This window comes from Scardinius erythrophthalmus, assembly GCF_964197995.2.
Source record: "Scardinius erythrophthalmus genome assembly, chromosome: 16".
NCBI classification, from domain to species: Eukaryota; Metazoa; Chordata; class Actinopteri; order Cypriniformes; family Leuciscidae; genus Scardinius; species Scardinius erythrophthalmus.
The window spans coordinates 18,957,700-18,971,961 of record NC_138236.1 but is presented as its reverse complement, the minus strand read 5'-3'; the positions used below and the strand labels follow the sequence as shown (position 1 = coordinate 18,971,961).

At 38.2% G+C, this 14,262-nt stretch overlaps 1 protein-coding gene across 1 annotated transcript in view; it reads right to left on the bottom strand.

The window, feature by feature from the left end:
- efna4 (ephrin A4) overlaps positions 1-14,262 on the bottom strand; it is a 61,201-nt gene that overhangs the window by 20,464 nt on the left and 26,475 nt on the right. The window contains exon 2 of the mRNA XM_081388343.1: positions 9,109-9,404. Within this exon, the coding sequence (XP_081244469.1) occupies positions 9,109-9,404 (296 nt within the window). The remainder of the gene's footprint in view (positions 1-9,108; positions 9,405-14,262) is intronic.

Below are 14,262 nucleotides of genomic sequence, written 5' to 3'. Positions count from 1 at the left end.
GCTCTGCGATCTTGAAATGCGGATATCGCGCGCGCCGTATAACCAACAGGAAAACGCTATCCAAATAACAAAGAAGTGTACAACACTCGCGTTACAGTGTGTGTATTCACACACATACTTGATGCTGTCTACCTTTACATTAGCGCAAGTAACTGCATAGCTAATGTTACAGCCACATTCTACGTGTAACAAGCTAGGTAACCATAAACAGTAAAGCAACAACTTGTATCATTAGTTGACTTACTTGTCCGAGTTGTGTAACATTAGCTGAGCCAAAGAGAGTTGGTACTGATCCAGACTTTAGTTTCAGACGTTCAGCAAGCCCAGCTCTGTATTAACCCCTCGGTGTTCATTTGTACATCCAATTATTGAGCATTTGTTATGCTTCGCTCGCTCAAAAGCCATTATATCTCTCGTGGACAAACTAAAATCGCGCGCGCGCGCGTTCCTACTTCCTAGCTCATTTTCTCATGGGCGGAAAATATTCTCTGGGCGGGCAAAGCAGAGACAGGGGAGGTAACATTCCTCCTTATAACGTCATAAGGAGGAGATTCAAGATCAGCGCGGTTGAGCGTCCATTTTCTCAAAGGCAGAGAAAGATAGCAAAAGCTCGATTTACACCGATTAAAATTTCTAGAAACTTGGGGACCATATACAGGCTAGGGGAACTCATATTAATGTTAAAAAACCTCAGAAAGTGAAAATTTCATGTCATGGGACCTTTAAGCCAATGTATTAATTTTATGTATTTTAAATAAATAAATAAATACAAATCATGTCATTGACCCATGTCCTGTTGATTTAATGACAGTCACACTCAAGCTGCAAAAACTTCACAAGTTTGTGCAAAACTTGAGCCATGTTGTCAATCTAAAAGGAAACCAGCCAATGAGAGGGTCAGTGTTAAAGGTACTTCCTGTACTAAAGTCTAGTTTGTTTTAAAAGCACAACTCTTTAGTAGTTATCTCTTCTGTTTCTTCACCCTCAAATGCTCTTGTATGCACACACACAACGACTCAAACTACAACTTGAATTTAGATCGGACACACTGATCCCTTGTTTTCAGCTACAGGATCGAGCTTAAACAATTAAAAAGACAGACACATTGTTAAGCTTTCTTTGAAGTGAACAATAGACAAACACACACACACTCACACACACCATATCAGGGTAGGGGTGGGTTCGTGAAGTTTGACACAAAGGCTCTGTGCTGTGTATACACTCTCATGCTTGAACAATGCTCTATTGTCCTGGTCAGCAATGCTGTAATTTATGTAAAGATACTTTCCCCCCTTTCTGTCTCTTCCTCTTTTTCCCACCCTCTCTTAGGCCTTTGTTGTCCCACTCTTTCTTTCAAGGAGACTCCTTCCTCTTCTTCTACTCTCTCCCTTTTGACTACTATACTTCAACTTATAAGACTCCATCATGCCACGCTTTTGTGTTCTTACTTGAGTGGCTTTCGCACCGGGTAGTTAAAGGAACTCAGTTATAGGAACTAGCCACCAGAGCGGTCCCTGAGAACTTTTTTCCCATAGGGCCATTTTTCTGGTTGCGTTCATGCCAGTAGAGACTCTGAAGTGACGTAAGCTGGCCAGTGAAGTCATTTAAGTGAGGCATTCAATAACTGGAAGTTAGAGGACGCCGTGATTGGCTGTGAAGTGGCTGGACCTCGGCGTCGGCCCATCTACGTCCAAAATTTAGTTCGTCCCTCGTGAGGGTATCGGACAGTTGAAGCAGAGCTACGAACCGATTACCCTAAACTCAGTGTTTTTTCCTTCACCGCACCTGTGCGAAAACAGAAGTTAAACCATTTCATATTTAATGCAGCAAGAAAGAAAATGAAAAGTGGGATATCAATACGTTCTGTAGCTATCAAACTCCCTGTAATTTACTGTTGCTTACCTCCATATTACTCACGTCTTCCAAGCCACCATCACCTCTTTTTTTAATTTACTTGATCATTAATTTAGTCTACTAGTTTCACTTTTCACATTATTTACGAATTTATTTAATATTTACTTAATTTTATTCTCACTGGAAAGGTGAACATTTGCAGTTTGCAACTGGTGATAGGCTAAAGAAAAATGTCACGTTGCAATATTGGAATTTTTTTTCAGTGGATGTCACAAAAGCAATGTGCAAACTTTGCGTGAGAGTTATTCTGGTGAAGAAGTCTCAAACCCCAGTCAATTATTCACTATACAGAAAGGAAAAGTAAAAAAGGAGTTTTCGGCATCTGACGCTGCATTAATGGTGCATATTCTCTCAGAGACAACTAGAGATAAATCTACTTCAACATATGCTTTGAATGGTATATAAGTGTTCAAACGTATTACAGCTTATATATTATATGTTAATAATTTTAATAGATGTATAATAGATGTATAATAGATGTATAATAGATGTATAATAGATGTACATGCACACGCACATACATACACACACATATACATACATATATATACATATATATACATAACCGACACACTGTGAGGATAACAAAAGATTAGATTATCTTACTACTCCATTGATAAAAAAAAAACATTTTATATATATATATATATATATATATATATATATATATATATATATATATATATATATATATATATATATATATATACTGTATATATATATAAATATATTATATATATACACACACACACATACATATACATATATATATATATATATATATATATATATATATATATATATATATATATATATATATATATATATATATATATATATATATATATATATATTTTTTTTTTTTTTTTTTTTTTTTAAATCAATGGAGTAGTAAGATAATCTAATCTTTTATTATCCTCACAGTGTGTCGGTTATGTGGTAGTGAGCTATTACATTATTGTGGGGCAAATTAATTGTAATATGAATTTGATAAAAGTACGCCTACCCTAATAATAATAATGATAATGATAATGAAAATCATTTACATTAATTGGAAATTCTAATCCTCTTGATATCAATAGCTGATGCTTTTGACAATATCTCGAAATACACGATATCATGGTCTATCGGCGCAACCCGGCATGGGGGTTTATCGCGCATATTTCACACTTATAGCGTGAGCAGTCAAGTCGCAGCTTGACGGTACTAATACGGACCGTATTGTGTAAGCACATAAATCATGAGCTTTGGCTTTATATTGCATGCTATCTACTCATACAGTGTGAGTTGGTAACCTTTCTAAAATCGCACAGTGTATGCCTGCCTTTAGTTTGTGGTTGACAAGTGTGTTGACACGCCTTTTTAAAAATGGCGGGTGCCGGAGTTTCGTATGGCATGCGTTCAGCCAATCAACGTACGTCACTGGTAGTTCTGTGCTGGGTTAGACCCTCCTTTGAAGTAAGGGATAATTTAGTCCCCCGTGACGGTCACGGATTGACCGCACATTTGACGTGGACTTGAGTTAATAAATGCACTCACACACACAGAGACTGTTTACTGACATCAGAGTTTATTATGATTATCGATCAAAATGAGTGAATGAAAGACCTGTTGATTTTATGCAGTATTGTTTGTCCCATAATTTTAGAGGTCCGACGGGGAAATGGTGGCGGGAATCTTTGGTTCCGCTAAGGATTGGAATCTACCACTTATTAATTGAGCATGGGTGTTTCAGGGACAACGCGGTCGAGTTGCTTCTGTTATTTCCTGTCCAATGTTTTGTAAATTATATCAACTGTTGCATAAGAGAGTAGAGTTCTATTTTGAACAGTATGTGTAAAGTGTTGTATGTGAGTTTGTCCCTCCCCATGGGGTAATGGTGCTGGCCGTCCAGTAAATGTGCTCGTCTGTGTTTAATGGAGTTAGTCTGTGTTGGTTGCTGCAGTGGAGAGTGTGGCCTGAGTGCTGCATGCATTTTGTACTTTGTTGATTTGTCTTTTTAGGTGTTACTTTTGAGGAAGTTATTTTTTTGGGAAAATGTGCATTTGGTATTATTGCTTTTGAATCTAATTTGGATGTTTTTGGATAAGATTTTTCCCTTTTTTGTTTAATTTTTCCATGAATGTTATGTATTTGGGTTAGGATTTTTCATGATTTTGCACGTTTGAATAAATATTCATGTATACTTCAAACTTTTTGTATTAACTCTGCCTCTGTTTGATTGAGCCACACATTTTTGGTGCCCATTACTGGGTTCCTATTACACACCCCAAAAGATGTTTCTTTAACTAAAATTGTTCCTGTGGTGCGAACACGACCAAAAAAGCGGGCACTTCCGACAACAGTTATAGGAACCATATGAAAACGAAAGCCCCTTTGGTATTCCTAAATTGACTCTCTTTCCATTATTGGCTGGATCATGCTATTTATTTAGAATAGCATTTCTGATTGTGGCACATTTATTGAATATGGTAAATTCCCAAAGTAACTTTTTTAAAAGCAACAGATGTAAAATAAATAAATAAATAAATAAACATTGTAAAAACAATTAGTTTTGTTAGATAAACTATCTAACATAAAATTAATTTAGTATTAAATACAGCTAGTTCTAAATGCATCAAATGTCTGTATCCCCCTTATACCCTCATTGTGAATTTGGTCTTGACCTTCTGGATTGCATTCCAACAATTAAAATAATACATTGTAATTTTGATTTAAATTATAATAATATCATAAGAACTATGTGTATGTTTATTTAAATCAACTGTAAAGAATAACTATTTAATTTCCAAATCCCTGATAATTTAGACTGGATTTTGTGCACAGCCTTTTTATTGCATCACAAAAAATAACACTGCTTACAACTGTAACAGTGTAGCAACACTTGCAAATCTCATGTAAAATGAATAGGAAAAAAAAAACAGCCCCTATATTTAGTTTGACCTCCTGAGGTTAACGTCAACATTTTCTAAAGGTTAAGCACATCCTTTCACTGACCACTGGTAAAAAATAAATAAATAAAACTAAAGATAAATTTATATTATTAATTTTTCACTTCAATTCTAGAGTTTCAGGCTTTTTTTGCAACATACTCATTAAAAATGCCTTGTGTGACTTCCTACCCAGAGAGAGAGAGAGAGAGAGAGAGAGAGAGAGGAGGGAATTGAAGAGCTTTTGGCCTGAAACCAAAGCTGTAAAAAACAGGAAAACTGTCATGTAATTTTATGGCCACAGACCATCTTTCCTTCCTTTTTGGGCTTCATGTAGAAGAGGCGTGAAGGATGAGGGCGGAGCCAAAGGCAAGAAAAGGAACATTTTCACTTACAGTGCCCTCCACAATTAATGGCACCCCTGGTAAATATGATAAAACTGGCTGTAAAAAATAAATCTGCATCGTTTATCCTTTTGATCTTTCATTAAAAAAATTAGCAAAATTCTAACCTTTCATTTAAGTAAAAGAATTGAATGTGTGTGTGTGTGTGTGTGTGTGTGTGTGTGTGTGTGTGTGTGTGTGTGTGTGTGTGTGTGTGTGTGTGTGTGTGTGTGTGTGTGTGTGTGTGTGTGTATACACAGTGAGGAAAATAAGTATTTGAACACCATGCTATTTTGCAAGTTCTCCCACTTGGAAATCATGGAGGGGTCTGAAATTGTCATCGTAGGTGCATGTCCACTGTGAGAGACATAATCTAAAAAAAAAAAATCCAGAAATCACAATATGATTTTTTAACTATTTATTTGTATGATACAGCTGCAAATAAGTATTTGAACACCTGTCTATCAGCTAAAATTCTGACCCTCAAAGACCTGTTAGTCTGCCTTTAAAATGTCCACCTCCACTCCATTTATTATCCTAAATTAGATGCACCTGTTTGAGGTCGTTAGCTGCATAAAGACACCTGTCCACCCCATACAATCAGTAAGAATCCAACTACTAATGGTGCGTTCACACCGGACGCGAACAGCGCGTCAGGTGCGAGTGATTTCAATGTTAAGTCAATGCAAAGACGCGTTACGCGCGTAAAAAATTCCTGCGGCGCGAATGAGGCGTTTAGCGCGGCGCGGTAGACGCGAATTCGCCTCGTTCGCGCGAATGCGCGAATTGAGCGTCTGGTGCGTTAAGCGCGTTACGCGCGAATGATTTTATTAGTGCTTTTTGTGCATTCACGCGTTTGACGCGAATTCGCGTCTGCCGCCCGAGTTGAAAAATCTGAACTTCTGCGTCAATTCGCGCCGCGTTAACCAATCAGGAGCCTGCTTGCTGCATCACGTGGTGAACTGACAGTTTATAATGTTATTTTATGTTTGGCCTCAATACATTATTTTGTAATATGACTAAAATGCACAAAAAAGCAAATCTTTCACATAAAAACTCAATTTCAATATGAGAAATACTCATTTTTTATTGAATGCTATTTATTCCATGTCTATTCTAGATTATATGAAAATTTATTAATCTAATGTAAAGACAACAATCACAATTTAGTGTATAAAAACTAAAAAAAAAAAAAAATCACAGGACAGGTTTCACTTTTGGAGGCTGGCTCCATTTATTATCAAAACAAAAATAAATGACAGATTAGGTGGGTGCGGGCGAGGGTGAACCTCGCGCCGGGCTGTACAGTGCGGGCTCGTCAGGCAGCGACCACCACTCGAGGCCGAGGCTTATACGGCCTATGCTGTCCTCGTCGTTAGGTCCACCAAACCTACCTCCTGGAGCAAATTGTGAAACTCCTGAAACCCTCCGGAGGGTTTGGTGGACCCGAGTACAGCCACGATGTCCCCTACGCTGCTGTTTCTGCTCTCCAGAGCATATACGAGCGGTGACTCTCTCGATTAATGCTAATGCTAATGCTCGATAAACATCTAAAAAAAGATGGCCGCCAACAGGTTTCGAAACTTTCGCCTCTGACGCGCGTAAATTTCGATTCAAACTTTTGATTTTACGCGCGTCAATTTCGCTCTTGACACGCGAATGCACACAAAGTGGTCAAGCGTATAGCTAGATGCGGCAGGCGCGAATTTGACGCGCTGTTCGCGTTCGGTGTGAACGCACAGTAACATGGCCAAGACCAAAGAGCTGTCCAAAGACACTAGAGACAAAATTGTACACCTCCACAAGGCTGGAAAGGGCTACGGGGAAATTGCCAAGCAGCTTGGTGAAAAAAGGTCCACTGTTGGAGCAATCATTAGAAAATGGAAGAAGCTAAACATGACTGTCAATCTCCCTCGGACTGGGGCTCCATGCAAGATCTCACCTCGTGGGGTCTCAATGATCCTAAGAAAGGTGAGAAATCAGCCCAGAACTACACGGGAGGAGATGGTCAATGACCTGAAAAGAGCTGGGACCACCGTTTCCAAGGTTACTGTTGGTAATACACTAAGACGTCATGGTTTGAAATCATGCATGGCACAGAAGGTTCCCCTGCTTAAACCAACACATGTCAAGGCCCGTCTTAAGTTTGCCAATGACCATTTGGATGATCCAGAGGAGTCATGGGAGAAAGTCATGTGGTCAGATGAGACCAAAATATAACTTTTTGGTCATAATTCCACTAAACGTGTTTGGAGGAAGAAGAATGATGAGTACCATCCCAAGAACACCATCCCTACTGTGAAGCATGGGGGTGGTAGCATCATGCTTTGGGGGTGTTTTTCTGCACATGGGACAGGGCGACTGCACTGTATTAAGGAGAGGATGACCGGGGCCATGTATTGCGAGATTTTGGGGAACAACCTTCCCTCAGTTAGAGCATTGAAGATGGGTCGAGGCTGGGTCTTCCAACATGACAATGACCCGAAGCACACAGCCAGGATAACCAAGGAGTGGCTCTGTAAGATGCATATCAAGGTTCTGGCGTGGCCTAGCCAGTCTCCAGACCTAAACCCAATAGAGAATCTTTGGAGGGAGCTCAAACTCCGTGTTTCTCAGCGACAGCCCAGAAACCTGACTGATCTAGAGAAGATCTGTGTGGAGAATTGGGCCAAAATCCCTCCTGCAGTGTGTGCAAACCTGGTGAAAAACTACAGGAAACGTTTGACCTCTGTAATTGCAAACAAAGGCTACTGTACCAAATATTAACATTGATTTTCTCAGGTGTTTAAATACTTATTTTCAGCTGTATCATACATATAAATAGTTAAAAAATCATATATTGTGATTTCTGGATTTTTTTTTTAGATTATGTCTCTCACAGTGGACATGCACCTACGATGACAATTTCAGACCCCTCCATGATTTTTAAGTGGGAGAACTTGCAAAATAGCAGGGTGTTTAAATACTTATTTTCCTCACTGTATATATATATAAATAAATATTTTGCTACAAAAGTGATTTTCTATTTGTCTTTTGTTGTTTTATTAATATTGATGACACAAAGTGACAGCAGCCTATAAATACCTGTAAATACCATGCACGGCTCCAATATAATGATATGCATCTGTTTCTTTCTCAATTGCTTACGTTCACTTAAGACATAACAGACTGTTTACGAGGATACTCGCCAACACTGGTATTTTGACATAATATTGCATGTATGTTGCAATGAAAATTGTGCGTGAGTGTCGAATTGAGTCTTTCGTGTCTTCTTGCGCTTGAATGGTTTAAAATGGCTTGTATGTTTAAATTGACAGGACTTAACACATGCAAACTTTCACAATATGATGGTTAAACTTAGCAATTTAATCCACGAATCACATGCGCTCCGAACCGTGGGGCTATAGTCTGTATGGATCAACTACGATCCATTTCTCCCCTAAAAACTGTATCAAGGTTCCCACTAAAATATTAAGCTGTTATCAACACTGATAATAAGAAATGCTTCTTGAGCAGCAAATCAGCATTTAGAATGATTTCTGAAGGATCATGTGACACTGAAGACTGAAGTAATGACTTCTGAAATTTTAGCTTTGCCATCACAAGAATAAATTACATTTTAAAAATGTATTAAAATAGAAAACAGTTGTTTTAAATAGTAATAATATTTCACAATATAAAGGGTTTATAACTGTATTTTTTATCAAATAAATTTAGCCTTGATGATCTTCACAGACTTCTTTCAAAAACATTAAAAGTCTTACCAACCGCTACATTTTAGAATGGTAAGATGTATTTAGTGTAAATGTATATATTCACTGTTATGTTGTCACCCTGATTGACATTTCTGTGTATGCTCTCCAACACTGCAGCTCACTTACAGCTATAGTAGTAATGGTGTCCAGGCAGGAATTCAAAGCCCAAGGAGAAGGGTGTGAAGCGCTGGATCTTTTCAGAGAATCTGACAGGGCCATAGGGAGCGTACGGCTGGTTACACTCCCATCTCTTAATGGCCTCTTTAGTCTCCACGCAGCCCTTGAACTGGCGATCAGCCACCAGGTAGAGAGCCAGACTCTCCACAGGTCCACTCGACTGGTGGTCAGCAGGGTAGTGGGGACACAGTATATCCAGATAATCACTCAGATTGACCTGGACAGAGTAATCATCTCCTGTTAACCTGAGGGCAAGAGAGAGAGGGGGGGGGGGGGGACTATTAGAGGGTGTATTTCTATCATGAGAGAAATTCATGGCCACAATCACTAAAAATGGCATTCTTCCAAGTCCACAGAACAGATTTCAGACGTGTCAGCAAGATCTTCACTGAATCATGCTTGGATTGGCGCTCGCTTGGCCGCTTCGTGGAATATTATTAAGAGTTAGCAGTCAGTCACTGCTGAGAAAGAAATATTTTAACATGACAAAGATTTTGTTAGTACCTGATGATACAGATAGAAGGATGCAGCAAAAATGTGAATTGTAAAATAAAGATTAATGGTAGGCAAGCTAAATTAAGCAAGTTTTATGTTACTCGAGTGATACTGCAGTAACACTGAAAGGAAAGAGAAACCCTGAGGATTTCAGCAGGTCAAAACATTCACACAGCACCAGATACGGACCGTGGCTCTCAATAACAGCTTCATGCTAATTAGTGAGAGTTTCATTCTTCTTCCACACACACACACAAAGTCAAAAGTCAAGTTGCACTAATAGGGGAAGAATTAGCATAGAATGGCCCTAAGGGACTTGGTAAAAAAATAAATCACTTTCCCATTTGTTTACACACTGTTGACTTTAAAAGGAAGTGTGTACAAGACACCATCGGAAGGAAGGAAGGAAGGAAGGAAGGAAGGAAGGAAGGAAGGAAGGAAGGAAGGAAGGAAGGAAGGAAGGAAGGAACGAAGGAAGGGAGGAAGGAAGGAAGGAAGGAAGGAACGAAGGAACGATGGAAGGGAGGAAGGAAGGAAGGAAGGAAGGAAGGAAGGAAGGAAGGAAGGAAGGAAGGAAGGAAGGAAGGAAGGAAGGAAGGAAGGAAGGAAGGAAGGATTTCTCAAGTTCACCTTTATTATTACTAAAGACTTGTAATTACAAATGATTTACATAAACAAAAAACATTCATTGTCATACAGTGTACATCATACTTCATTTATTCCCCATAATTCTTTACATTTTGGCAGAGATTCCACCAACTTGTAGTACAAATCCTAAAAACATAGGCACAATGCTTATTGCCCCAAAGAAAGAAAGAAAGAAAGAAAGAAAGAAAGAAAGAAAGAAAGAAAGAAAGAAAGAAAGAAAGAAAGAAAGAAAGAAAGAAAGAAAGAAAGAAAGAAAGAAAGAAAGAAAGAAAGTTTATAGTTCACAGGTACTGAAGAAGTGAGGGTGAGAACCAGAGCAAAGGAGCAGCGGAGATGAAGTGAGACAGGAAGTGAGGTGAGGGGCTCAGAGAGAGAAGGGTTACAGAGAGGAGAGACAGACACATGGAGGGAGGTAAAGAAAGGGTTCTATTTTAATTAGTGGCCCTAGAGAGAGTTTGGCGGGAGACAGCAAGAAGACAAGATGGATTTTAATTGGTCTTTCTTCACTGCAAATGTGCGTGTGTGCCAGAGAATGAACCGAGCGAGGGATGAGAAGAGGCCACGGAGGAGAAGAAGAGGAGACAGGATGTGAGAGCAAGGCGGCCGGTCCAGGTCTGTCACCGGGAGTCTTTTGTGAAGAAGTGACAGAGCGAAGGAGGCAGAGGAAGTATGAGAAGGAAAGAAGGGAGGAGGAGAACACACATGGGCAGAAGAATGAGGAGGGGGGTTATCCTGAGTTAAGTGGGTGGACAGAGAGACGACGAAAAAAGGCTAATGAAAGACTCCAGACCAGAGACATAAAGAGCAAGGGAGCCAAACAGATTGAGGCAGATGGAGTGCAGAGGGAGACACTGAGAAAGTTAGAGAGTAAACTAGGTATCCGTCCCACAGTCTATGCCCTAGTTAAGAAATTACCTCAATACCTGTGGTGTAAACTCGCTACAGAAACCAGAAAATGCAAGACGTGGTGTGGCTGAGGTCATCTTTCCATGAGCTTTCATATCGAGCCATCAACAGTGATTCAAGATAAAGATCATCTCTTCATTCAAGATCTGACAGCACATGTCACATTTACAAATACTGCAAGCTTGGCCAGTGACGAGACATCTATAAGTTGCTAATTAGCTGTCAAGCTAATGTAATTTTCATCAATTAGGCCCATTTGAAGGGACCATCATCATGTTGTGACCGTTTATGGTGTCACAGTTGAATAAATGAACACTGGACCAGAACAAATGGAGTTTGTGTGACCTTTCCTCTTGTTTTTCACAGGATAATACATTCAGAATCTAATCTGAGGATCAGTTTTTATGTTTAATTGCATTAAAGAGTGGCATTGGATATTACTTAATCATAAATTTACCGATTAATACAATTTGGCTGGCTATGCTGTTCGTTCCCTTTTGCCAAAAATGTCAACACCCATAATGAACTTTGATGTTTTTGTCTGAAAGAAACAATTACTTTTATTCAGCAAGGATGCCCTCTGGGCTTCTTCGCCCGAAAACGGGCGAAAACTTGAACGTTTCGAATTGTTTAATTTTTTTGCTTCATCGGATGGGGGTGAAACTTGGTGACTTTTCTTTTATTACCTATATGAACACACAAAAAAATCAAGGAGATGATTCTGATATGTTAAAGGGTCGTAAAAAAAAAAGTCACACTTAGCTTCCTCCCGCCCGAAAACGGGCGACATAGGAAATGAATGGGAAATACGAAAAAATAGGAAAACTCAGAGAAACTTTTGGTGGTACAAGCTACAGATCAGCCACTGTGCTGAAAAAAAGTGTACAGCAATGAAGGGGTGACACTCTAGAACATCAAGAGTGCAAAAAAGACACCCTCCCCCCCACACACACACACCCACACACACAAACACACACACACACACAGAGAAATGAACTGGTAAGACTGAAACAGCAAATTTTGCCCCAAACTATATAAAAATGATATAATCATAATAACTCCAAAACTATAGCAAGGAGAGTCAAAAGGTAGGTATCGTTTGAAAGAACTCTTTTTAAATTTTTTGAAAATATAAATTACATTACATTTGGACATTGTCCCGCCAAGAAACGGTGGATAAAAGACAATATATATATATAATTTTTATTATGATTTTGCATATCTTTCATATTTGTCATGGAATAACTCAGTAAGGAAATAAGGTAGGAGGAAAATTCTTTTTTAGTGAAGTCCCCCTACATGTTAGCTGCATCTGGATAAAAAAATAATAATTTTTGGATAAAGGAATCAAAAATTACAGCATTTTGAAAAGAGACAGCCTTTTTGTACAGTCTTTCACACCCCCTCATGGGCAATTTTTTCTCCATGAAGAATATCTTGTCATAAAAGCAATAGATTATGTTAATTTTGGGCTCATTTTAATTGTAATAATATGCTGTAAAAAATGAAGTGTCATTTTCAATTATCTGAGAATGTTTCATGAGCTGTATGATGTTTTTGACACATTGCAGTACATTATTTTATAGATTATGAAAAAAAGAGAAATTCTATGTATCAGCAAATAACTCAGCAATACTTAAGAGTTTTTCAAAGTGGATACATTCACTGTAAAGTTCAGACTCTAAGCTTTCAAATGACATCAACTTTGTGTTTATCAAGGCAAGATTTTTGAAAAATATGGTAATAAATTTTTTTGCAGCTAGGTGGCGCCTGCTGGCGGTACACTTGGTTTTTGAGGGATTACTCAGCATTTGTTAGGAATTAATACATTTAATTAGATGCATTAAAAAGCTGAGATTCTAAGCTTTAAAATGATATATAATTTGTGTTGTTCCATTCAGTGGTTGATTAGTAATAAATTGTTTTCTTTCCGAATGGGAATAAATCAAATAAATAAATAAAAAAGCTATAGGCCGCCTATGGGCGGTTATAGGACATGACACAAATTAATAAATTTTGAAGCCACTAGGTGGCGCTCTTCTCACTTGAAATATTTTTTTTTTTTAGGCCTGCACTCTAATTTGATGTGAAATGTTGCATTTATTGAAAAATAAAATAAAATAAATAAAATAAAAATATATATATTAATTCTAATGGAAAAAATAGCTCATAAAAATTACATAATTAATGCAAAGTATCATAAAAAATTCTAAAAATTCTATATAATAATCAGAAAACATTATAGAACAAAACAATATTTGAATGGTTATCCTAGGACAAAGTTAAGTACAATTTTAAGGCTTCGCCCGTTTTCGGGCGGGAGGAAGCTAAGTGTGACCCAATTATGAAGAAGCCCAGAGGGTTAAAGCAACACTTAAGAACTTTTCCACTTCGGTCGCCCTACAGGTTGGAAGCGGAATTGTCCATTACCGCTGTCGTAAATAATTTAGCCTACCGCAGCCTACTGTCGCACGCACGCTCGCTGCTTATCCAGCACCGGCTTTGGAATGAACGATCTCCACAGACAAGGTAGAGTATGTTGCATGATTTTATGAAAGTATGATGTATTGCAACATCAGAAACGAAGAAAAACTAAATAATTACTATTATAACACTTGCCGTAAAGCAAGTCAAATTTGTAGTTTCTTATGTCTCATTCGAACTACAGATACGCTACCCGATCTAGCAAACTTGCATAGTGCGGTTATAGCAGATAAAGGGCCGCAAAGCAAATGCAGAAGTGCCTTTTACCCTGTTACAAAAGTTTTACCCTGTTACGAAAACTGAAAGAAATATGGATCACAGTTTCAACAAAAATATGAAGCAGCTGTTTTCAATATTGATAACAATAAGAATAAGGTTTCTTGCGAACCAAATCAGCACATTCAAATAATTTCTGAAGGATCATGTGACACTGAAGACTGGAATAATGACTGTTCAAAATTCAGCATGATAAATATACAAAAAAAGAAGAAAATCGTATTAATTAAAATATTTAACATCTCAGTTATACGGGTGTTCAGTAAGTTTGAACTACAAGTGTAACCCAACTCA